General features: G+C 39.9%; 2 protein-coding genes across 2 annotated transcripts in view; both read left to right on the plus strand.

The window, feature by feature from the left end:
- Positions 1 to 3,413, plus strand: part of LOC138038109 (T-box transcription factor mls-1-like) — a 5,974-nt gene extending 2,561 nt beyond the window's left edge. The window contains exons 3-4 of the mRNA XM_068883931.1: positions 1,045 to 1,238; positions 2,450 to 3,413. Coding sequence (XP_068740032.1) covers positions 1,045 to 1,238; positions 2,450 to 2,957 — 702 coding nt within the window. The 3' untranslated portion in view covers positions 2,958 to 3,413. The remainder of the gene's footprint in view (positions 1 to 1,044; positions 1,239 to 2,449) is intronic.
- Positions 3,414 to 4,445: 1,032 nt separating this feature from the next.
- Positions 4,446 to 25,000, plus strand: part of LOC138027480 (ral guanine nucleotide dissociation stimulator-like 1) — a 25,226-nt gene continuing 4,671 nt past the window's right edge. Inside the window, exons 1-16 of the mRNA XM_068875034.1 lie at positions 4,446 to 4,651; positions 5,188 to 5,486; positions 7,778 to 7,840; positions 8,348 to 8,544; positions 10,748 to 10,908; positions 11,398 to 11,613; positions 12,253 to 12,356; positions 13,035 to 13,119; positions 14,103 to 14,195; positions 14,695 to 14,781; positions 16,199 to 16,231; positions 18,545 to 18,666; positions 19,627 to 19,695; positions 21,000 to 21,138; positions 21,456 to 21,749; positions 24,430 to 24,538. Coding sequence (XP_068731135.1) covers positions 4,610 to 4,651; positions 5,188 to 5,486; positions 7,778 to 7,840; positions 8,348 to 8,544; positions 10,748 to 10,908; positions 11,398 to 11,613; positions 12,253 to 12,356; positions 13,035 to 13,119; positions 14,103 to 14,195; positions 14,695 to 14,781; positions 16,199 to 16,231; positions 18,545 to 18,666; positions 19,627 to 19,695; positions 21,000 to 21,138; positions 21,456 to 21,749; positions 24,430 to 24,538 — 2,113 coding nt within the window. The 5' untranslated portion in view covers positions 4,446 to 4,609. The remainder of the gene's footprint in view (positions 4,652 to 5,187; positions 5,487 to 7,777; positions 7,841 to 8,347; positions 8,545 to 10,747; positions 10,909 to 11,397; positions 11,614 to 12,252; positions 12,357 to 13,034; positions 13,120 to 14,102; positions 14,196 to 14,694; positions 14,782 to 16,198; positions 16,232 to 18,544; positions 18,667 to 19,626; positions 19,696 to 20,999; positions 21,139 to 21,455; positions 21,750 to 24,429; positions 24,539 to 25,000) is intronic.

A 25,000-nucleotide genomic window follows, 5' to 3' on the forward strand; every position in this document is an offset into this window, starting at 1 on the left:
TCCTTCAGTTACGAAACTGGTATCAATGAAAGCTGAAGTTGCGCCCTTTACCCCCCTCCCTTTGCCAGTGCTCCATTTTATGGATATTTAAAGTTACAGCTACGCGGATCAGAGGAAAGTCGAAACAGACGTTGAAGTCACCGAGGATCGAAACGTTTACCTCTCGCTCCGAGCGCCACGCACTAGCTAACTGAGCCACGACTACTCCTATACCAGGATAGATCATTCTCTTAAAATTCCTCTGATCACCCTCTCCCTTTTTCTGTCAGAACAGTCATGCATGTGCAAAGTTGTGACTTTGTATATCCCAGACGTAGGTAACCTCAGTGTTCTCGAATTACAGAGAGAGTGTCCCTTAAAGTAGTACTAGATTTGATAGGTTAATAATGTCGATATTTTATCGTGCATAAAGTGATGTCGCACTATCTTTCACGTGATCAATTTTGGCGGGAAACGTGATTTACTATGTATCAACGGTTCATCAAAAAACAAGAAAAAGAAAATCCAAATTCTTCATCTTAGCTTATGTGAGGTCAAGCTTGTACAATCATCAGGTTAAACCTTAAGAATAAAAATAAAACCGCACCAAGGACCTGTTTGTGAGATAAGCGTTTGTAAAGGTCGCAAAAATTAAAATTATCGTTATGTGCGAGGGATGCGTAGAAAAATACATTGAATGTCTTTCAAGTGACTTGGACGCAAACGGCCCTTTGACGAGTGCGCTTTTCCACTTGGCGGCGGACCCGACCTCGCATAACATATGAACATATTTACTTATCCCAGGTCCAAGCTCTGATTTAGAAATTGTGTAGGTTAATGATGTTGATGATTAGTTTTTATGTCGCACCATCAACGTTTAAGGTCTCGTAGTTTTCTTTTTTGACATTTATATCAGAACCCTACATATAAAGGATTTACAATGTGTATGCTAATAGTAGTGTTATGGGAGAGAGAATAGCCCTATTTTCAACTGTATGTTACGCGCAAGTTTCTTGTTTGTGAGACTTGACCTTCTAAGGTCGTTCCTTTTGTGTCATTTTGCAGATTGTCTTGAATTCCATGCAGAAGTACCGACTGCGCCTAATTGTTACCAAACTGGGCATGCGCCACTACGACCGCTGGGTGTTTGACTTTCCCGAGACCCAGTTTATCACGGTCACCAGTTACCAGAATCCACGAATGACACAGCTCAAGATCGACAACAATCCATTCGCCAAGGCGTTTAGAGAAGGAAAAAGGTAGTTTGCTTTAGTAACTGGACCTTAATTAAAGAGTAGACAACTTACTCGAAATAACTGGGAGGTATGTCGGAAGGTTCTTAAAGGCAGAAATTTTGGCCAATCACTGCGAACGAGCCAATAATTATTAAAACAAAGAAAAACAAGCAGCTGATACGACGGGTAGGGAAACTGTTGATTTTATTCTAGCCTGTGTGTAATTGGATGGGGATATTGCGCGAGCTTTTCAAGCCAATCAAATTAAGTAATGCCAAAGCAATATTATAGAAAACTATTCTATACACGGTGACAAGAGGCTCATTTCCCTTTTTTCAATATAGCTGTAAATAGCCCCCAAGGTCATTTTTGGTGTAATATGTCGTTGGTTCCAGTTTTCTTACCGTAAGGACCTGAAGGAAAACTTGGTTTTCGGGTACGAAAAAACTAAACTTATCAGGCCTCGATTGTTCAATCGATTGTTAAAGGTGGATAACGCTATCCACCGGATAAATCACTATCCAACGGATATACACTAGCAAAACCAAATGACTTATCCAGTGGATAGTGATTTATCCAGTAGATAGCGCTATCCCCCCTTGGAACAACTGTGGCCAGATAATTAGGAATCATTTGTGCCGTGATGCTTGCTTCTTGTGGGGGTAGGAAGATTCGCGGATATTTAACCAAGCAGCGAAATAATTTCTCCGTCTCTGGGGTAAAAAATTATGTTACGTACCAGGGCCCGGTTGTTCAAAAGCCGATTAATTAACTCTTATCCGAGCTTAAAAATTGACCAAGGAGTTTACTTCTCTACTCCCAAATGTTGTTTAACGGTGATATTCTTTGCAATAGAAGAAGTCAATCTTGAAAACCAAAATTAGGCAAAAGAAACTTTCACCAAAAAGTTGAAAACATGAAACGAAACTTTACGCTAATCCTGGATTAACTTAATCGACTTTCGAACAACCGGGCCCAGATCTGTAGGAAGGCAAGCTTGTCGGAGGGGAATTGAACTTGGCTAATAAAGTCAGTGTTAACCAATCAGAAGGCGACTGCAGCTTTGTTCATTTGTTTAGTAAATAGTGACAAAAATATAAATATCAAGGGCTGGCATGCTTACTTCGGAAGAAAATGATGAAGGATTGGGTATGTTCAACCGTTGGGATAAATCCTAGCTTTGATTATGACGGCGTAGTGAATAATTGTTTAAGTGACTCATGTACATGTTTCAGGGCAAGCAGACGCGACGGTGGAGAATCAAAACCCAAGAAAAGACGCACCCGCTTCCCATCTCCACCACCCATCATTCGTTTCCAGACACCCTTTATTAGCTTCCTCAGCAATCAGGAACAAAATCCATCCTTACAAGCCCTTCCTCCACTGCCGCCACCGCCACCACTGTCACATGACTGGCCCGATGAACCGCTATTGGCTAGAAACATCCCTGTTTACAATGACTTCCCGTTTTCTTGGGAAAGAGACGACTCACTCACGCCTCAGGGAATTTCAGCCTTAAATTCAAGTTTTAAGGTAGAAGTCAACGGCACGTTCCAATGGCGAGAGAACTTTCCTTTCCTTCCGCCCGAACTTCCTGTTCCGGAGGATTTTCAGGTTCAGCCGCAGTTCCCGACACAGTGCTGTTCAGTGCCGCCGCCCACGTCCGCTTTTAGCCTGTACGAGGACGCTCATGTGCAGATGTCGCACTATCTTTCGCGTGATCAATTTTGGCGGGAAACGTGATTTACTGTGTATCAACGGTTCATCAAAAGACAAGGAAAAGAAAATCAAAATTCTTCATCTTAGCTTATGTGTGGTCAAGCTTGTACAATCATCAGGTTAAACCTTAAGAATAAATATAAAACCGCACCAGGGATAGCCGAAATTTAGCGATACCTGATAGCCGGTTTGGATAAATGGAACTGAAATCTCTGCTTCCAGTTTGATATTAGTCCATTTTTCAGTTGTCCTGGCCATCTGCATCTATGAAAACTCGCAATACAGACTTAACTTGAAATGCACTAATACTCTTCAAGACAGGACATTGTTACTTGGCTGATTTTGAACCTTCGGATAATCCACCCACCAGGCTATTAGATTTGCACATCTGGGGATGAAATCCTCACATCGGCAACTAATTGGAAAAACGTTTTTGTCGCAACAGTATTGTTTTGAATGGGAGTGACTTTCTCTAAGAATTACTTATGCTACAGTTTTTTATTGCCCGCCTTTTCGCCACTGAATTTAATAACAATATTGTAGAAGTTTCTAGTCGATGCTGGCTGTCACGAAAAGACACCTGATCATGACAGTCATTGAAAACCGCTTTTTTGTAAGAATTTTCTACGGTTGGCCTAGAACTATGTTTCGACCTACCAATACTTTAACAAACCCATGGATATTTTGTAACGACCGCAAAAAGAAAAGCACTAGCTTGTAAGTTGCTTATTAAAACAACTTAGAAGTTAACAGTCCGAATAAAACTGGAGAAGTGTATATTTATCTTGTGGATTACAGAGTGTTTACTATAAAAATTTCACTGAAAGAGATGTTATATGCTAACCTGGTGAATAAAATGAAGATATTTATTTATCTATGGTGACCCGAGGATATTCGGAAACTCGAGAATATGCTCCATTCCGACAATTTAGAGCTCCCCCTGTGACTCAATGGAAGTTCAACGGAAGCTCACTATCGATAAATAAATCTCTCTATTACTTTGTAAATGTTCTCTAAGCCGTCGCACATCGATACAGATCGACAACGGATCTAAGAAAGACCTAGAAAAGGAGTAATTAATTTGCGTGTAATTGACCGGATATCATGTGGTGGTGTCCGTTTGGCCCAGAGCTAAGTCAATCCCAGACACCTTGTCGGTCTTTCCATGTGCCCAATCAATACCAAAAAAGACTAAAAAAAGTCTGGTCTTTTTGGGAGTGATTACTTTTCGACACACAAGCAACATCTCCTAGCTGTCTCTTGGTTCGACGGGAAACTCTCATGGGTAATTTAAGCAGACACATGACCTGGCTGTGAACCTTTTGCGTAAATACCGTTGAATAATGTAATTTAATTCTACGTCAAAAAGAGTGGTTGTTTGACAGAAAAAAAAACAATTCTGGTCTGGGGGAATCGTCCTGGGGTGTTTTCCATTTCCGCCATGACACAGAAGCACTTCCGGTTTGTCTTCGATTTCAATGATAATCACGTGGGAGGTCTGTTCATGTTGTCAAGTCAATATGCATCCCAAGGCCTGAAATTTCTCGCAGACAAGTGCAATTCCAATGCCTTCAATTTTAGCACTGTCAAAGTCAAGGTCTTCACAATGAGACGACTTGATTATCTTCAGCGAAAAACTAGATGAATGCGGCTGAGAAGCGGCTAAATCTCGGATAATGATGCCTGCTTTGGATTTAGAGCGTTCTCAAACCTCGCAGGTTAGTCCATGTTCGTGGCTCGGTAGCACTAATTAGCCGCCTATTGTTCGGTTGTTGTACCTTGTAATCTCCCAGTTGAGCACATTTTAAGGAGTACTCGGTTGAATGTTTTACAATGAATACGCGAATTCCCATGCGTTGAACATATTGTCTCCTGTAAACGGTGCCTTGTAAAGCGAGCGCAATTGATTTTACACAGTATATGTAACGTGATAACGCATTTTCTCTAGCTTATCCATAAAATCGTTTCCAATAATTCGGCATTATTGATTTACAAGGAAACTATAAAAGTGTCCATTTTATTAAAATTATATTCCTAATCAAGATGCATTTTCGTGAAACTAGAAAAATACTAGACATCATATTGTCGTTTCCTGCCGGAAATTCTTTGAAAATAGTGACCTAAACTCCCTCACTATTGTGTCTCTTTGAAGAAATATATTGACTGCGGTTTCATATAATTTTTAGATAGGACAAAGAGTGATGAATTATATTTTCTATTGTTACAAAAAAAGTTATTCCTTTTCTATTTTCAGAGAATTTTCTGGAAGGAAGAACGCGAAGAGGATGCCATTTACTCGGTGTCTTTAAAGAAGGTTCGATATTGCTCGAAACTCACACCTTCACCCGAAGACGAAGCGCCGATTTCGCAGCTTCAGTGGGAAACAATGCGTGTAAGGACAATAAAAGCCGGATCGCTAGCGAAGCTTGTCGAGCATTTATCTCCCATGAGAGAATATTTGGAAGAGCTTGATCCTGGCTACTTGATAGCGTTCCTTAGTACCTATAGGACTTTTGCAAAGACTGAAGAAGTTGCTGATCTTCTTTTCGAACGGCGAGTACCATTTTGTTATAAATTTATAATATAGTATTACAAACCCAAAGTTGAAAAAGAGTTAATGATTTTACTTTCCAGCTGTTTGGTTAACTCTAGGTCACGACAACTTGGTTCCCAGCTGACAGAGATTTCGTGTTTGTGTCGATTTAAAAATAACTTTGATTTGCGTAAAAAACATTACACGTTTTCCTTATATGCATGGTTGATTTCTACACTTCTCCGGAGGAATTAAAAGTTTTGGTTGTCTTCAAGTCTCGGAACGATTTAAATTTAATTAAATTGAATAATTGATGAATTACCAATTCAATGTGTGTTTTTACTTTCAATCCTCGGTTGACGTAGATCACGCAATATTTTTTGTCACAAAGAGGACATTAAACCAGTCATCTTTGAAAATCTGACAAACGCTGATTGTGCAAGTGTTTTATTTTCTGATTGACGTCACGGAATGGGTTGCCCTCTGACATCAAGGGCTTACTGCCAGCACAATAATGTGTTATTGTTTCTTCCATGTGTGAAGCCTTATGGTAAAAAGCTGCAATCACTTCAAAGTTGAGTACACACACTCACAATAAAATTTTGTGGGTGAGTGAAGATGTCAGTTCTTAATCCGTACCCTAGCTTCTTTATTTTTGGCCGTGTTTACCCATGAACGTACATTGTTTTCATTTTTATGTAACTATTTGAAAATTCTGAGGACTTTTAGTGGTTGATGGTAGCCAAAAAAATTACTGGCATTCCCTAGAGATTTGTTCTTTAATTAAATGTCTATGAATAGTCTTGACAAGCAAGTCAAGACTATTCATAGACATTATTTTTTGGTCACAGATATTGTAAAGAAAGTCACCTCTAAGTGCCTGCATTTTCAAGTCTTTTTTCATGTGATTCTATCAAATCTCTACAAATTGGCAAGAATGTGATGTGTTTTAAGATAAAAACTAGCGATAAAATTTTCCGACGTTTCGATCTCGCTGAGATCATCTTCAAGTTTGAAAAAATAGTGAATAAAACTTTGCCTATAAGAAGTAAAATCACACGTGAGAATATTAAAAGCGATAAAAATGCGGAAACATGTACTAAGCATTACAAAAGGTAAGTGATAAAAATTTAAAAAAGGCTAGATAACAATAGGACAAAAGCTTTACAAAAGAATATATGAAATACTCCGAGCTATAAAAATAACTTTGCACGGATGGAGTCAGACTGACTCCATCCGTGCATTTGACATTTCTTGTTCATGTAAATGCGATGCTTTGAATACCAGGCAAGGTTCGTAGTCAGACAGCTTGTTTAGAAAGCAGATGTCATAATTGGTCAATTGTGGACTTTATTTTACTTTATTTCAGGCTAGATGCCTTCACAGGTGTTTTGCTCTCAGCACTGTGTTGTTTTTGTTGTTTCCTGTATAAATGAGGAAGCTGATCACAAAGGGACTTTACTCAAATCTAGTTCTTCAGATATGTAAAATAAAAACCTCAGAATATGTAGACAATATATTGTAACTCAAACATCAACTCTATGTCTTAATTGTGTGTGCCATCTGACATGTCCCATAAATTATATTAGTACATGTATATACTAAAACAGTGGATAGGGTTGAACGCGGGCGCTGATTGGCTCGTCAAACTCCGAATATCCTGTGCTATTTACCTCCGAACTCGGGAAAAAATGGCATCCCAATTGCAATTTGCATCCGTGACAAGTGAAGAAAACATCCAAATTAATTTTTTGTGCCGTATATTATCTCACTGTTTTAGTATAACTAAAACAACTATTCACTTCAGGATCAGTGTCGGTGGCTAGCATTGGATATTTACCTCGTCGCTTCGCGGCTCGGTAAATATCCATCGCTAGCCACCTCCACTTCAGTGAATAGTTGTTAACTATTAAATACTGCATTTCTAGCATTTTGATTGGCTGAATAAATCCTAGTTATCAACTCGTATTCTGCATGATCACACTAAGGGTTGGCAAGCAAAAAAAATTGACAGGATTGGGAAAGATCCTAGTATCCAAACATGAGAATTTGTTAGAATTTTCTAAAACAATAATAATGATTTTACTAGTCTAGCTTTCTCTCCTGTTGGTTGTGAGATTATTGGTGATAGCAAACACAGAGCTTTGAGCCCTGTAAATCGTTGGCTTTTTACTTTCTGAAACACCCTGCAGTTGTTTGGCAATTCCATCCTGCCAACAGTAATATTGCCACAACGTTTTGTTTTTAATTTCTTGTTCTTGTGGAATACAATCCTCTATTGTTTGAGAAAATAATTATTGTTGTTTTACAGGTATCGATCATTTCTCCATAATGATTTCGGGGAGAAAGACGAGGTTGTTGAAGGAGTTCTTAGGTGAGAGTTGGAGGAGACTGGTTGTTTTTTTTATCGCTTCAGAGCAAATCCCACAAAAATGATAATGTTGATGTTCAATGTTGATATTATAGCAAGTTTTCCAGTCTTCTTGTAAAAAGTACTTTACCGTGGAGTTTAGAAGATCTTATTACAACCTCTACCCCCATTCCTTAACCCTTGCCTCCTATGGGTGAAGACAAAACGTGGATCCCTTTCTGGACCCCTCTTCTGGATCCCCTTTGTACCCCCTCTTGAAAGGTAACAAAAAAAAGCTGAGAAAAATATAACGAGTGTTGAATACGCACAATAGTCGCTTTCGATTCACAATCCCACTCGAAATCTCTTCGTATGCAATGGAAGTTTTCTTCTGACGTTCACGGCTAATTTCTCAAGATAGCGATTGGGAAATCTTACCAGCTACTAAGTAAACTCAATAGCCTCAAAAGTTAGACGATATAAAGCAAACAACTATAAATTTTTGTTCTGAGTTATTATTTCTTTTGATAGGGGTGTGGTTTCAGTCTTTGCAGTATGGTTGGAACAGTTCCCAGCAGATTTTGATGATTCTCCAAAGTATACTTGCTTAAACAGAATGCTTAGCTTTGTAACCTCAGAAATGAAGCCGTCGTATCATAGGGATGAACTTGCCAGAAAGATAAAACATAAACTAGACAAGTTTCGGATTACACCTTTTGAAGATCAAGGTAAGGCTCTCTGTCAATGTTGTTGGTTAAGGGTCAATCAAAGTATTTTAATTTGTGGGTTCAGCTTTGGAAAAGTGACCCCTTTTATGGCAAAAGTAGTGTAGTCCATTGTTAAAGCAATAGATGAGTTAGTAGTGTGTGATGGGTGTATTTGATGGGTCAGGACTAATGAATCTTTAAGTTACTATCTTAACCATTGTATACAGTCTCATTTTTGCTTATTGGGGATTGGTTTTTTTGCTTTACTTTTGATGTATGCACTTGGTACAAACTGAAGACTGAATTAAAGTGTAAACCAGAGTGATTGTCTTTAGCAGGTGCTAGTCTTTGATCTGAAAATAAAATTGTCAGGAAGTTTCTTTTTTGAAATTAGCAAAATTATGACCCCTGATATCTAAAAAAAAAACATTTTAGCATGGGTAACTAGTTAACCAGTAATTTAGTTCTTGTTTATATATAGATCTCACACTTGTTAAGAATATTTTTGATAAGAGCAACTGACTAGAGGGATTCCCTGTTCAAGTTATGACCCTTCCTCACCTGAGAGTTTTGGGGCACTTTAGGTGTGAAGAGAGGTTTCATTAGAAGCCAGCAACCGGCGAATTCCGCCCAGCTACTCTTTAAGTTATCGCCACCTACTTTTTCAATAAATCACATGATTCTCACCATTTCAGATCTATTCAATTTATTTTAATTTAATTCAATAAAACAACTAGAATATCAAGGAACCTTTTGCTGTATGTTCTGCTCCTTTTTGAACATTGGATATTTTTTAGCCACTTGCCAATGCAATTCGTTGCAGTCCGCTATGTTGGATGACAGGGCTTGAAATTGTGACTCACTGGTTGCCAAATGAATGCAACCAAAAACTCAGATTTTGAGAACTGGTCACCAGCTGGCGAATCACGTCTGATAACCTGGGATAAACAAATTTTTATATGATGAAATCATGCAGAACTGGTAGCTAGACCACTACTCACTTTCCTTCCCCACTAAAATAATGTCTAAATACTACAAGAAAATCGGTTTCACACACTGTTAATTAACCCATTGACTCCCAGGGGTTCCCCATTAACAAGTAAAATTGTCTGGCGTTAGACAGAGTAAAATACTGTCTGGCCAGTTTTGGCCAGTGTGGACGTCAAAGGGTTAAAAGGTTCCATACATCCTTCAGTAATTTGGCTACTTAAATCTACGTTGCATTCACAACTGATGATGGATTGAAATTTCAATTAAACTTCCCCTCCCACAAAAACTCACGTAATTCCTGAAACTTATTCACTGTTTTCCCAGCAAGAAGAACATGGTGTTAATTAGTGCACCCGTGATCTCATTTTTTGGAAAAATCCACTGAAACACTCTGGCACCTAGTAAACGCAGTGATCAAATAATCGTAGTACATTTTGTGCTAATAAAAAAGAAACCTGTACCCTTAACCATTAACATATAGTAAGTTGTAGACCTAGTCACGTAAGTTCGAAAACCTATTACCATTCCCCTCAGACTTCCGTGATCCATACCAAAAACCTTAGTTCTCCCCCCCCCCCCCCCACTTTCAAAGGTGTTCCGTGACCCCTGGTGACCAAATTTTCCCACAAGTCACCACCTGGCTCTAGAGCGAGAAAGATAATTTTGAACCCTGGATGAATAGAGGAGAAAGATTGGTGCCAAATGCTGCCTTAATCACATTCACTACGTCCTTCCGGTTTTCCACGTTTTGTTTATTAAAAATATAATGGAAGATACAATAAGAAAGCATGCATCTGGAGATCCAGAGTGCAAAAAATTGCCCTCTAACTTGGCCACATGCAGCTACTTGTTTATAAATTAATATTTGTGACTGATGTTGTTGCCCAGATTTCTGGGGATGCCATTTCCAAGCTCCTAGATTTCAAAATTTTCTGGGGAGCATGCCCTCAGACCCCCCCTAGGGTAAAGGAGCCACAGCCACCTATTTCACAAAACCAGCTGTTTACTAAAAGACGTCTTGGCCTTTGGGTTTTAGATTGGGTTGAGAAGTGTTTAACCCTCTACCCTCTAAGCCAAGTGTTCTACATTGAGGAGTAAAATTATTGTGGATTAGTGTTAATTTCGTTATCGTTTCATTGGAATTCATACATATATTCTGGCTGAACCTAAAGATCCCCAGAGCTACTATTGAGTTGCCATGTAAAGGCACTTTTAATGCTTTTAAAATTCTTAGATCTAGATGTTGTCACATTTCACTTGCCTGTGTCATCGAATTTCAATCATGGTGATGAAAGAGACGTGTGTTCCATGATAGAAGAGTTTACCAATGGCAACCCAGACTTGTTATCCATGGAACCAATCCACTGTGCAGAACAGTTAACTGCAATGGATGCTGTAAGCACTTGCTTAATCATTTGTACCTTTGTTTCAGGATTTTTGTCAAATTATGGTGGCCCAGTTACATGTATATATCAACAGTCTTGTTTCATCAAGGTTTACATGGATGGCTGTTTTTGAAAAGTAGCAATTGAAATAAATGGAAAAAATGTCAGTTGCTAGACCAACTATGCAGGGAGGGGGGGAGGGGGGTGGGGCTTAGACAGCAAATTAAAGTTGGTGGTGATTTTTGCTGGCAGGTGGCTACCTCAGTCACCACTGGGGCAAACTGTATCATGCTTGTTTGTTTGTTTATTTATTTATTTATTTGTTCGAGCAGGTTGAAGTATTGGCAGCTATTCAGCTGATGTGGACCTGCTTTACCCATCCACCCATACATTCACGAAGGACAGCCACAACACCGGGAACTTCATCCCCTGCTTAGCTTAACTTTGCCCTCATTTTATTTAGCTGAGATTCAAACATTGTCTCTTCTTCTCTCCACAGAAACTTTTCAAGAAAGTAATTGCATGGCATTGCCTTGGTTGTATATGGGGCAAAAATAAAAAGGACGGTAGGGCCTCTACAGTAAAAGCAACTGTTGATCAGTTTAATGCTGTGTCGCTTCGTGTCACCTCGTCTATCCTGACGAGCTCCAGGAGTAAGAGCAGTGGGGCAAATACAAGGGGCAAATATATTTCCTGGTGGATAAGTGTGGCACAGGTAATATATCTATTAGTTCAAGTACCACTATTGTGTTGGTAGTTATGTGTTGTTGTCATTTTGAAGGGCTCGATCTGAGCAAAAAGAGAATTTTGAGTGCTTATTTCTCATGTCGCAAAATGTTTGCCAAATTTGTTCCTTGAACAGTTCTTAGTCTAAGGTATACAACATCTTATTCCAGGGAGAATCAAGAAAGTAACGGAACTTTGGTTCAAGAGCTTGAAATACCAGATATATTATATTTTTGAAATCCGATCCAATTGCCTTGATTTTTGACATACAGATCTAGAATGGAACATCTTTACTGTCCCCATAATTATTTAAGTACATATGATTTGGTAAACACCAGCGACCGGTGCTGTTTCTAAAAAAAACAAAATTATTATTATTTTTTGTGGACGTTTTGTGGGTAGAACTTGTCAATTATGTGGCTTTGTGGTGAAACTATGTACTGTAGGGTCTTTTTACACCTCTTGTAAATGAAATGTCATCCATGCCACCAAATGCAAGAAAAACTTCAAAATGTGCAACATTATGCCTTGGTAGAACTAATTAAAGTTGGACAGTTGCATTTACTTGACATGTGTGTGTACCGCATGTGGGGATCATTACTTAATCAAGCTGTCATTGTGTTTGTAGGAATGCAGAGATCTTAAGAACTTTTCATCGCTGAAAGCCATTTTGTCAGGCTTGCAGTCGGCTCCAATTCATAGACTTAAAAAATCTTGGTCTCATGTCCCCAGGTAAAAAAAAAAGTAAATTATTATTTTGATGACTGACTTGTTCACGGTAAAATTAATAAGTATTATTTTCTTCCTTTTTTCTTTAACTTTTAAAGAACAGCAGTATTATTAGTAAGAACTTGCATGCCTTGTAAGGTATGGAAAGCATGGTGGGTCAAACTACATGTATTCATTTTGCTTGACCAAATTCATCAAGATTGTTACAAAACTTGTAAAGGTAAACTCATGGAAATTTCCAGGTCTTGACAGGCTTATTCTCACAAACAATTCATAAACCAGTAAAATTTCAGGGTTTTTTTTGCACTCATTAGAAAAGCAAGCTCTGGATTATAATCCCAAAAATTTTGATTGGTTGTCACCTCTGATGTATTTAAGAGAACACATGCATAGTTGACGTTATCATCAAAAACTTTTAATTCCTTATTGTATGAAACAAATAAATTTCATGTTGCCATGTCTTATCTAGCTAATAGATCACAAAGAACATCAAAATGTGATAAGAATATCAGTGGTCAACACACATTTTCACTTTTTTGTTCTTACCACATTTTGAAGTCAACTGTGATATATTGTTGAACAGATGCAGGGCAACATGGAATCTATTATTTAATTAGCTCAGGTGAGCTGAGGGTTGTTACTTGTTTTTAGGAATGATTTGATCATTTTTTATTTTGGCAGAGAAAGCCAATCCTTGTACCATGAGTTGTCAAACATCTTTTCAGAAGATAGCAATCAGCAGAGTAGTAGAGAACTGCTTATGAAGGTATTGTATCAGGGTTGTCCAAAAATCTCACACTCTAGAACAGCTGGGTTTGAAAAGTATGAAGTTGAAATTAAGGAAAATACAGTACATGTACATGTACGCTAACAACCAGTACAGTAAAGTAGCCAGCCACGGCAAAGAAGTTTGTGATGATTTCTTGTGGCATCCGACTACTTTTGACAACCTTGCTGTATTGATAAAATCAAGTGTCTGCAGAGTGTCATTAACATAAAACTGTGGAACACAAACAAGAGACTTATACTTTACGTAATACTTAACCATGGTATTTTAGGAGGGGTGGTCTATTGATTTGCTTACAGCTGCACCTGGTTCAAATCCAACTCTCATGTCTGGTTAGAGGTCCCAAACCCAACTCTTAACCCAGTGACACCTCAAATGCCCTAGGATACCCCAGTTGACAAGTAGGATTGTCTCACTCTCAGGGGGTCAATGGGTTAATCATGCTTTTTCAGTATTTATTTGACCACTGATTTGCTCTTGTCAGTTGGGGTTCTGCCTGATTACCTGCAGTGAACTCTGTGAATTGACCTTGTAACCCTGTGATTGATTGATGTCCAGGGCAGAGTTAGAATTATATTAATAATTACTGTATTCTCAGCTGCTTTTCACCAGTGACACATTGCAGGGCTCTTTGATCAATAGCTATTGAAACTGTTGTCAGCAAGTTGGCCTTAAATGTGTTGTGGGTCAAAAATTTCCTTGGATTTTTTCATTTTTCCTTAAGTTTGTTTGAGATTGTGATAATGAATCTGACACAATTAAGCAAAGTCAAACTTAACCAGGTTTGAAAAATTTTAAACCAAAAAATTTGAACCACTACTCATTATTTTCCCTGCATCTATTGAGATTACAGTTGGTATCAACACCAGTTAATGAAATTACTCTATACAGTGAATGGAAAATTATCCATTTAATATCTGTGTACACATTTGTAACTCTTGTAATCATACTTCTTTTAACAGGAAGGAACTGCAAAATGGGCGCAATCTGAGCCAACGTCACCCACGAGGAAAATACCAACGTTGAAGAAACGTCGGTCCAAAGGCATAGACCTGGTAAGTATTTTTTCAGTTAAGTTTTTAAAGCAGCAACTCAACTTATTTGCAGGGTTAGAAATTTAGAAAGCAGGAAAATGCTTAAGAGCCAAAATGCAGGGTAGGTGAATTCTCGTCACATAGATTTACGTTTCTTGTTGTGTCTTCTTTTGCTGATCCAAGACTGCTGCTGTACCCTGAGCTAGTGGATCTATAGGGTTCCTAATTTAGGTAAAAATATTGAAGGGCCGCAGCCAGGATGGAACATAGTTAAAATTTAAAAAACGATCTCTGGCTAAAATGTTTAAAAAAAAAAAAACTACGAGCTTTCGACTGCCCGAACTGCAGTCTTCGACGGGTAAAATTCAGGTTTTTTTTAATCATTTTAGCCAGAGATCGTTTTTTAAATTTTTCGTAAAGGTAATTTGCCATGATGTCAAACACAAAGTCACCACTAGAATCTCTGGGATGAGGAATAATCCTAAAGCTCATTCAAATCTATCTTGCTTTTCTCTCAAAGGGAGTTATTCATGGCACAGTTCCATATTTGGGGACATTTCTTACTGATCTCATGATGTTAGATGCTGCACTTCCAAACATGACAGAGGTAGGATTCACCATGCATATGTACAGTGTGGATTCTAGAAATATTTTCGTATTCAAACATCTCCAAAAGTCTTCATCAAAGGTGTTTGTACTGTATGTGAATCAGCTGATGCAAAATCATGATAAATCATCCATTCTTACCTATCAATACCTCTAAATGTTTTTAAAATTGTAAACTGCAAGTAGGGGTAAGAGCATTTAATTTACTGGTCAATTTTAAGAGGTGCACCTTTGATAATTTTCAACTTTTCAGATATCCCAGGAAAAAACTAACAAAAAATGCATCAATCTGGAAAAGCTTTTTAACATTCTCTGGCTTTTAAAAGATCCAGGGAATGTTTATGTGCACAGCAAATCCTTTAAAACGTTGACAAGGAAAATGTCAGCTCAGTACCTAAAATTATTGATATAATTTATTTCCTTTGGAACATGTGCATCGGTGCAGGAATAACAAGGAATAACCTCACAAACAGCATGGATTAATCATTGTCACAGTTGCCTATGTGTCAAAAGTAAACAATAATAATTTCGATTATTTGCAGTTTTATATCAGATTCTTGAGAAGGAAAGTTAAAAATTATTATTATATGGCTTGTGTTTGTAGCTGATATAACGCGCGCTCTGATTGGCTAATTGTGACTGATTTGTAGGGCATCATTTTCTCGTAATGCCCACGGGGCGATTACGGGCTTGCAGAAACAAAGCAAAAGGTAATTAAAAAGCCATATAATAAACTACTTACTAACCGAGCTAGCTCGAGCCGTACTGGGGAATATTTGCCTTCGGTCGTTTTAGTACGGACCTCGGTTGCTCGGTCCATACTGCCACGACCTCGGGCCAATATTCCCCAGTACGGCCCTTGCGCTCGGTTAGTAAGAAGTTAATAATGAATGAAAGAACCCCCACTTCAATTACAGGTCCTTTCATGGGAACACATGAGTCCAATAAATTTGACCGGCTCGCAACTGTGTGGCTTCATAGTTCAGTTGGTAGAGAATTGCACTGGGCATCGCAGAGGTCATGGGTTCCAATGCCATTGGAGCCACCGGAATTTTTCGGGAGTCTTTAATCAATTACTTAAATTGTCACGCTAAGTGTGCTTTCGATTGGGAAATCCAGATTTAGATCTTAAAATCTGGATCTTCGGATTTCCAATCGAACACCAATCGAACGAAAACAGATTTTGTCGCAGATTCATGAATTGGAAATCCATGTCTGGTAAGGATTTCAATTAACAAAATCCGTTGCCAAATCTGTTTTCGAATTTTGTGTTTGATTGAAAATCCGAAGATCTGGAGTTTAATTTAAGATCTAAATCTGGATTTCCCAGTCGAAAGCACTTTAAGTGTGAGGATCATGCACTTTAATCTTCTCTAAAGTTAAATAATGGTTTTTGAACTCTTTATACTCTTTTGCAGGATGGTTTGATCAATTTTGAAAAAAGAAGAAAAGTAAGTCTTAATAGACATAATCAATTGAAATACTTATAATAACAATAATAAACCTTATTTAAGTTGCACAAGGAAGGGTAAAGCTTTTGCAAATGTTGGCTGCGTAACACTTTATATTTCAACAGAATTAACTGTTGTAGGGTAATGTGAAGTGCTGTTTTCTACCCATGTAAACCATGTGAGTGTTACCTCTTATTGGGATTGGGCCCACACAAAGACAGAGAAAACTCTGACCAGGGTGGGAATTGAACCCACGATCGGGTTAGATCACCAGAGAGTCAGGATGGCTTCGTGGTTATCAACCATGCCTTCCATCTCTGCGACCTGGGTTCAATTCTCGGCCCCGAGATCGTATGTGGGCTGAGTTTCAGTCAATCTCAACCTGACTCCGAGGGTTTTCCTCCGGGTATCGGTACTCCGGTTTTCCTTCCTCTGCAAAATCGACTCCCAACCTATTCCATCTGGCAGTGGTGCTGTGTTCCGTGGTCATACATGGGTTGTGGTTAGGCGCCTAGTGGGCACATCAGCTCTGTCGGTCTGACCTCGTCAAGCCACGCCCTTTGCAATTCACTCTCAGTCTGCGAGTAGGGCGTTTAGCAGTTCAGGCATTATTATGAGCTACAAGGTCAGATTGGAGCATGTCGTGGGAATTGGGGATTGAACGTAACCCTGCCTTGTGCTTGTACATATTCATTACCATTTGACACCTTCAATTCCCATGACCTGTTCCCATCTGACCTTCTAGCTCAGTCGGTAGAGCGGTGGTGATCTAAACTGCAGGTCGTGGGTTCAATTCCAGTAGTAGGGCTAACACTCACGTGGTTTACATGGCTAGAAAACAGCATTTCACATTACCCTACCATAGTTAATTAGTTTAATTGGTTTAGCGCTGGGGCACTCATCGGGAACACTGAACAGAAATCAAATGAACTCATTGGTTGGCTTTTGAGGGAAGGGGAAAACCAGAGTAGCTGGAGAAAGACCTCTCAGAGTACAATGGAGAACCAACAAAGTCAACCCACATGTGTGCCACATGTGTGACGCCAAGTTTGGGAATCAAACCTGCACCGCACTGGTGGGAAGCAAGTGCTCTCGCCATTGCACCACCCCTGCTTCCGTGCATACTAATCTACATTGTATTTGGGCATCCAGTTAAAGCTTAAGGTAATTCCCATGAAGATGACGTACTATCCAGATTTTTTTCAAACTTGGCACAATTGATATTCATACACATGACATTTTAAAAATGCAACAAAAAGATGGGGTCACCGAGCTTGTTTTCGCACTGTATGCGCTTTATTCTAAGTGTTTTTTACCGAATTTTGCGAGAAGCATTCGAAACTAGATCAACCGGAAAAATTGTTGTTATGTAGCAAAAGCTACCGAATATTATTGGAAAACTTGAACCTGCTTGTTTGTCGGGCTATAATCTTTAAGTAAAGTGATTTCAAATCGCTCAATCTTGCAAAGAAATTAAGGAAATTGGACCGCTACAGTCATCACCTTGCACTCAGTGTCAGGCTCCAAATGCATTTTCGCGTCATTTATAGGTAAATACTACAACTTCTACTATCCAACTTTTTTTCTTCTTAAATTATGTTTTTCGTGTACCTATTACGAGTCAATATTAAAATGGGGGGTTACCATGCTCGTTTCTTCGCAACACGATGATAATGGATGGCAAATGGGCAATTTCAGCTTCAAAATGATCATTTTTCCGCGAAAAGACTGGGGCAAATTCCAAAACATCACCTTTTTAACCGCGAAGAGTTATTATGATTGCACTTAAAAGCTCATGAACAGCAAAAGCGGCCTTTGTTACCTCTCTTCAGATGGCCGGCGTGAAACCCCGCCATCTCGGAAGTGGCAATGTTATGCGCAGTATGAGATGCGCGGTGCAAAGGGGAGGGCAGGGAGTCAGGGTGGTTTAGTGGTCAGTAACCGTGCCTCCCACCTCTGTGACCCAGGTTCAACTCTGGCCTTGGGTCGTACGTGGGCTGAGTTTCAGTCGATCTCAATCTGACTCCGAGGGTTTTTCTCCGGGTACTCCGGTTTTCCTCCCTCCTCAAAATCGACTCCCGGCCTACTCCATCAGGCTGTGGTGCTGTGCTCCGAGGTCAAACATGGGTCGTGTTCAGGGGCCGAGCGCCTAGCCGGCAGCACGGCTCCTTCGGCCCGACCTCGTTGAGCTGCGCCCTTAGTAATTCAGTCTCCGACTGCGAGAAAGGGCGATTAGCAGATCAGATATTATTATTATTATTTTATTACTAATCACCTTAATATTAATGACACTTGCTTTGCTTTCATTTTCAGGAATTTGAAATAATTGCACAGATAAAGTTGTTACAAGAAGCGGCCAAAAACTATGGTATTACTCCTAATGAGGAATTTAGACAATGGTTTGATAATATCAAGACATTTTCAGAAGCGGAAAGGTTAGTTTATTTAGTAAGTTGTATTGTAATAATTTTAGTGACCAACCTTTTGGTAACATTTATTACATGAAACTTGTCTTATGATCTTTTGTTTGGCATGGGTCTAATGGCTCCAATGTTGGACAAAGCCAGTCGAGGTCTCTTTGATCCTTATTCTCAAAAGAAGGCCAACAATATCCTGCCCCCACCCCAACCAACACAATGTTGTTCATGGGAACATCAAATAACGTGTTCAGCCTTGTCTCAACATTCGTTTTGGGGGAGGGGTGGAAAGGGATCCATAAATATCAGATTTCCTTCTTGGAAAAAAAAAACTCTTGTAACAAGGTTTTTCTAAGATTGTAGCATAAGGAAGGTTTTCAGCACAGAAACACGACATACGGCTTCTCTCCGCTTGGCACGGGTTGCGCAAAGTAAGGCTTAGCTTATTGTCAGTGAATTTAAAGTGCCGAAGGGTACATAATAAACGAATGGTTGAGCTGAAGCATTTACCCATGGATCCACTTAATTCAAATCCCTTACTACCATCCATGGAGTTTGGCTTTGCTGCCGATTAGATTCTACTTCCGATTGGTAAGAAGCCAAATGTTTGCTTACCTCAAATTGTGTTCCATCTTGCCCAAAAAGACTTAAACAATACCTCACAAGCTTAAAAAACCCAAATTATAGTTTTAATTTAAATTTAAACGACATATCGCACACTAGTACATGGTATGTCCTTTTATTCCGTTACAACCTTTCAACACGATTCCAGTGCTCCATTTTTATCAGAGAAAACACCATGTTAGGATGGTATTTCCATGAAAATTAAACGAATTCAAACTAAGGAATAGGTCGAAAGACAAGTTTTTAGCTTTAAGAATAGGGTGAATGCATGTTTCCTTTGCGTTTCAGAAGAGTGTTTTGGGGGGAACGACCAGTTTAGTTGGTAGTCATTCCATGTTTAATTTTGCTTTGCAGTTATCGTTTGTCCTGTAAGGTTGAAAATGTGGAACTAAAATTCGCGAAAAAGAAAACTACAAGACTCAGGTTTGTAATCCTTATAGAAAGACACAGAAACAAATTGTTGCTGTCGTAATTTTGCGTTGCAGATTGCAGAGATTGTTATGTAATTTGCCTTGATCAGTGTTAGCCTTCGCCGTCTTTAGGCGTTCCCGTGCCAAACATTTTTTGCGAAATATCCTGAAAATAAATTGGTACGAGCGGTTGCAGACTGAAAATCGAGAATGAAAGATTCACATTTGTATGCCCACGTTGTCGTCTAAGCTCAAATTTGATGGTTTCAGGTCGTTGGTATACAGAGTACCGCAAAAATATCGGTGTGCCAAAATGCGAGCCGTACGATTATTTTTCCTTATCATAGTCTTGCGGCGTTGGCGTTGCCGTCGTCGTCTCTTAAACTCCCTCGGGCTGTGCATGATAAACGACGAAGGCTATGGCAAAAAACGACACTTCAAAATTTAACTCTACAGTATATTAAGTGTTTCGAGTTTATCCTATCTTATTATGCTAGACCTTAAAATGCAAAACTCGAAGTACTTAAAAAAACCCCACAGCATTTGGGTCGAAAGTCAAGCTCAACCTTTTGGCAGTCGGGTGTTACGCAAACAAACTTTCAAAGTTTGAAGAAAACAAAGAAAGTGAATTTTTGATTGGAGTTCCACTTATAGCAATGACGACCTCGCGAGCGAAATCAGAAAACGATCTGGTTTAGTTAACAATGAACACATATTAAACAATGGCTCTTCACGCCCTGCACTCTGGTACATTTCTTGACCGTTCTCGTCCTCATAACGATGTGGTTGACCAAATTTGCGACAGGTTTAAAACAAGGTCATGTCCTTCTATTTAAAGTACATGTCACTTTTCACAAGTCACTCGTTACAAAACGTTTACTAACTAATGCTAAACTGAGGCCTTATTAAGCCTAAAAACGATGGTTAGGTCTAAACTAGGTTAGCCAATTTGAAGGGTTTGAGTTGCTTTAGTGTTGGTAAAACAATGACCAGTAACGAGTGACCTATGTTTTAACCCCGCCGCCAAATTTGAGGAAGCGTAGCGAACGTGAACCCCCATCGATGAAATTTCAATACTTTTCTCCCAAAACACACTCCGTTCATACCAATTTTATTGCAAGAAACGCGATACATGCTTCCTTCGTTGACTGAACAACTGGGATTGGGATTGCTCAGTAACAATAGCACAAACTTATATTTTTAGATGAGGTTCTCGTAGCTGTCGCCACGGTCTTCGTCCCTTCGTCTTGAGTTCCTTAACATCTGCAATGACCTTAAGTTTAGAAAACGACATAATCTCTTTCTATCCTTTTGCAGGCGAATGTTGAGTGAGCCCGATATCAGCAAACTGAGCTTTTTGTCAGATGTTACTCAAAGCCTGTCGCCTCCTGTTCCAGATAAACCGTGCAAATCGACTGAAAATTCACCAGTTGCGCCCCGACGCCACCAGAGAAATGTAAGAAGTATTGCGGCATTGAAATTTGAATGGAATTTGAGTTTCTAAATCTAACCTGACCATAGCTGGTGAATCAACTATGCACTAGTGTGATAGGCGGCCATTGTTTTGGCATACCAAAAAGAGTTTAATTCATGAACGATTAGAGAGATTTAGCTTCGGATTTACGCGAAACGAAAGGCAGGTAAGCTGCTAGGCTCGATTACCAGATCATAACTTTATTTTAACTGAAAAATTGCTTTGATATCACCACAATTTCTTTGGGAACTATCCCCTTAACTCAAGGATCGATTGATTAATTAACCCTTCTTTCGCAGAATTCTGCTTCTTCGTCTTCTTCCTCATCTTCCGGCGTATCGTCTGGATCAGAACGATGTTTATCGGTGGCTGTAACAAAGCCTTCCTCATTCTCGCTCCCTCGCGGTCGCTGTCTGCCTTCTTTGCCTTCTTCTCTTCCGAAGACAGGTAAACCTGGTTTTTCTCGACGCTCTCTTCCTGCGACTCCTGATAGCCCATCAAATAGATCTGTGCATGCAGGCTGCATCATACGAGTCAGTATCGAGGGGATGGAGGACAAGAGTACAGGCGGTGTGGTTTACAGAGGCATTTGGGTAAGTAAGGCAACTTCAAGGAATTGGGAGGGGGATGGGGGGGCTTTAACTTGACTTCTTTTGCAACAACAACAACAACGGGAACATCAAAACTATAACCCTTCATCTAAAAATACCACCCCCAAACAAATACTTCTCCATCCAAATTTACATGTACAGCTGTAACAACTGATGTATGTATTTAGGCAAGCCTAGAAGGGGAGCTGTTCGATTTAGTAGTATTTATGTTCTCAGATATATTTAAATTAGTCTATTTTTCCGTGCCCTTTCTTCCTCTTCTAGCCGTATTTCGTGCTCATACTTGCTTTTTCTTCCGCTTCTCATCGCTATTATCTTTAACGTTGAGCACCCGTACGCACGTACGTCACAAGCAAATAGGGAGTTTAAGAAGCGACGACGGTTACGACTACGACAACGCCTCAAAACAATAGTATCATTGGTTAAAAGAGCATAAATCGTGCTGCACGTGCAGCACGGATTTTAGCAAGTATGTTCGCGGTCCTCTGCATGACAACGACTTGAAATCACCAAATTTGAGGTTTTGACGACAACGTAAGCATGCAACAGAGAATCTTTCATTCTCTATTTCCACTCTGAAACTGCTCTTACCATTTTATTTTTAGGATTCTTCGCCCATATTGTAGGACCTGAACGAGACTGACTAATCGCGAAAAAAAAAAAAGCAAAGTTGTGTTTTGAGGTGACGGTTTCGTCGACCGTAGACCGTCGCCGTCGTAGATCTTAAACTCCTTATTGGTGCTCCGTCGACGCGCGGAACTCCGCCACAACTACAAAACCACCGCTAAAAGTTGACAGTTACAAAACTGTATCTACAAGACTGTAACTGTAACTACAAAGCTACATCTTTGGGTTCATTTGTAAAATTCTGCTACTTTCTAAGAAGACTCGCCTCAAATTTGGTGATTTCGCGTCGTTGTCATGCAGAGTACCGCAAATATATTTTCTAAAATGCGTGCCGCACGTGCACCACGAGTATTTTTCCTCTTTCAACCAATAAAAGGCCTGGCCAAACGCTCGCATTCTCTTACAGCATTGTTGGGCTCAACATGTTGCATACGTTTGGCCACCCTGTTGCGATATGTTGGATGATGTTGGATCAAATTTGAAAACGGTCAAATTTTTCGTGGAACATTTTGGATGCTGCATGATGTTGTACTCGTTTGGCCACGTTAAAACAGTCGTTAAAACAGTGTTGCGTTGAAAATGAAAATGTTGCGTGCGTTTGGCCACCCCGTACAACACATGTCGTAACATCATGCAACAATGATGCAAGATGTTGCGTTGAAATGGCTTTACACGAACCCGGGTTGCACACCGACCCGGGTCAGTTCAGCGTCAAATTTTACGTTTACACGAGCCCGGGCTGGGTGAGGGTTGGGTCGATCTCGGCTGACCCAGCTCAGTTCGTTTTTCGCTCGGTTAAAAGGGCTGGTAACTACTTGTCAGCGAGGAAATTGGCGGACGAACCATGCAATCATCAGAATCATCAATTTGTGTTAACGTCATCAGCCATTTTACCAATGCTATTTGCTTGTGCGCAGCTGTGTGGGTTTTTAATGCTCATCAACATGCTCTAACAGCAACAGCTCCATGCCATCCGCCGTGCGCTTTTCTTCGATTTTTTCGCCTCCTCCATTTTGCTAGAGGCTGCGCTTGGGCAAGAACGCTGCACCACACGCCGCGGTGACTCAACCCGGGGTAAAAAGCAACCCGGGGTCGTAGAAAGAGGCCCTTTGTTGTAAAGTGTGTTCAAGTTTTTATTCGCACAAGGATGCAGTTCTGAAATTAGTCCCATATTTTCCCTAGTGTAGTAAAGAAGAATTCCTGCGCAATGGACCGTATATTTATAAAACAATGACAATTTTCACTCCATGTTTCCTTCAGAAGTAATTATCTTTCTATCGAAAATTCTATGAAAGGTTTGAGCCAAATGTCAGCCAGCCGTCCAATTCGCGGGGACGCCGTCATCTTGCAACCGTTAATTTAAATGGTTTATGGTCGCCAGATTAAAACGTTTTCAATTTCATGTTCAATGTAAGGAGAAATGTAGACTCGGAAAAATATCCGAGTCCCAGATGGGATTTGAACCCACGACCCTCCGTGATCTAGTCGGATGCTCTAACCACTGAGCTACTGGAGACTCTATGGTGAGCAAGGGTCAATTTGAGGCTCTCGACTGGCACCGCATCGCGCGGCTACACAGCCATCCCATCTGGGACTCGGATATTTTTCCGAGTCTACATTTCTCCTTACATTGAATATCATTGTTGTTGTTTCATCTTTAACACACTCACTTTGGAGGTTGGTTGGCTGCATCTTGATATGCATTAATGTGACAGCGCGATGCTGTTAGTGAGTTTCAAATATGCTAGTCAATACTTGGCTGTGTAGCCGCGCGATGCGGTTCCAGTCGAGACCCTCAAATTGACCCTTGCTCACCATAGAGTCTCCAGTAGCTCAGTGGTTAGAGCATCCGACTAGATCACGGAGGGTCGTGGGTTCAAATCCCATCTGGGATTCGGATATTTTTCCGAGTCTACATTTCTCCTTACATTGAATATCATTGTTGTTGTTTCATCTTTAACACAATTTCATATTCGTTGGGACTATTAAGTTGGAAAATTTTTGTTATTCGTGTCTTGTGTTCTTTATATTGCAGTTATCAGATGACGAACGAACCCCTGCTGTCATTCGGACGTGTTTGGAGAAACGAGAAATGAAAGTTGACCCCAGTGAATACAGGCTTGTTCAAGTTTTTAGTACAGGAAGTAAGTCGCTCACCTTGTGGTGTTGGAGCACTTCGCCGTAAAACAAAGGACAAAGTTGTCTTATCAGCTAGGCAGTCACAACTCAGAAAATCAAACTAGCCAATCATAGCGCAATGCAAAGATTGCGCCAGATTTTTCCTTTTATGGGCGATGGAAGTGGCGCGCTTTCTTTTTAAGCGAATCACCAGGCGGGCTGGGCTTGCAAACGAATTCGTGCTTCTTGCTTTAAGGTGATTCCCTAGAAATAGAACTTGTCATAGATTTCCGATGAAACTTCGCACACTGTTGTAACATGTCAAGGAGATGATAAAAATGTAATAAAAAGGGGGGTCACCGTGCTCGTTTCCATGGTACCGCGGCGGCGAATACGGTTATTTGAGCTCCTTTGACAATTGCTGCGCACCCCCAATGTTGGACAAATTTAGCACAATTTTTGTACATGTAATCCAACGTATAACATAG

The sequence above is a fragment of the Montipora capricornis genome, chromosome 2 (genome assembly GCF_036669925.1).
Source record: "Montipora capricornis isolate CH-2021 chromosome 2, ASM3666992v2, whole genome shotgun sequence".
Classification (NCBI taxonomy): Eukaryota; Metazoa; Cnidaria; class Anthozoa; order Scleractinia; family Acroporidae; genus Montipora; species Montipora capricornis.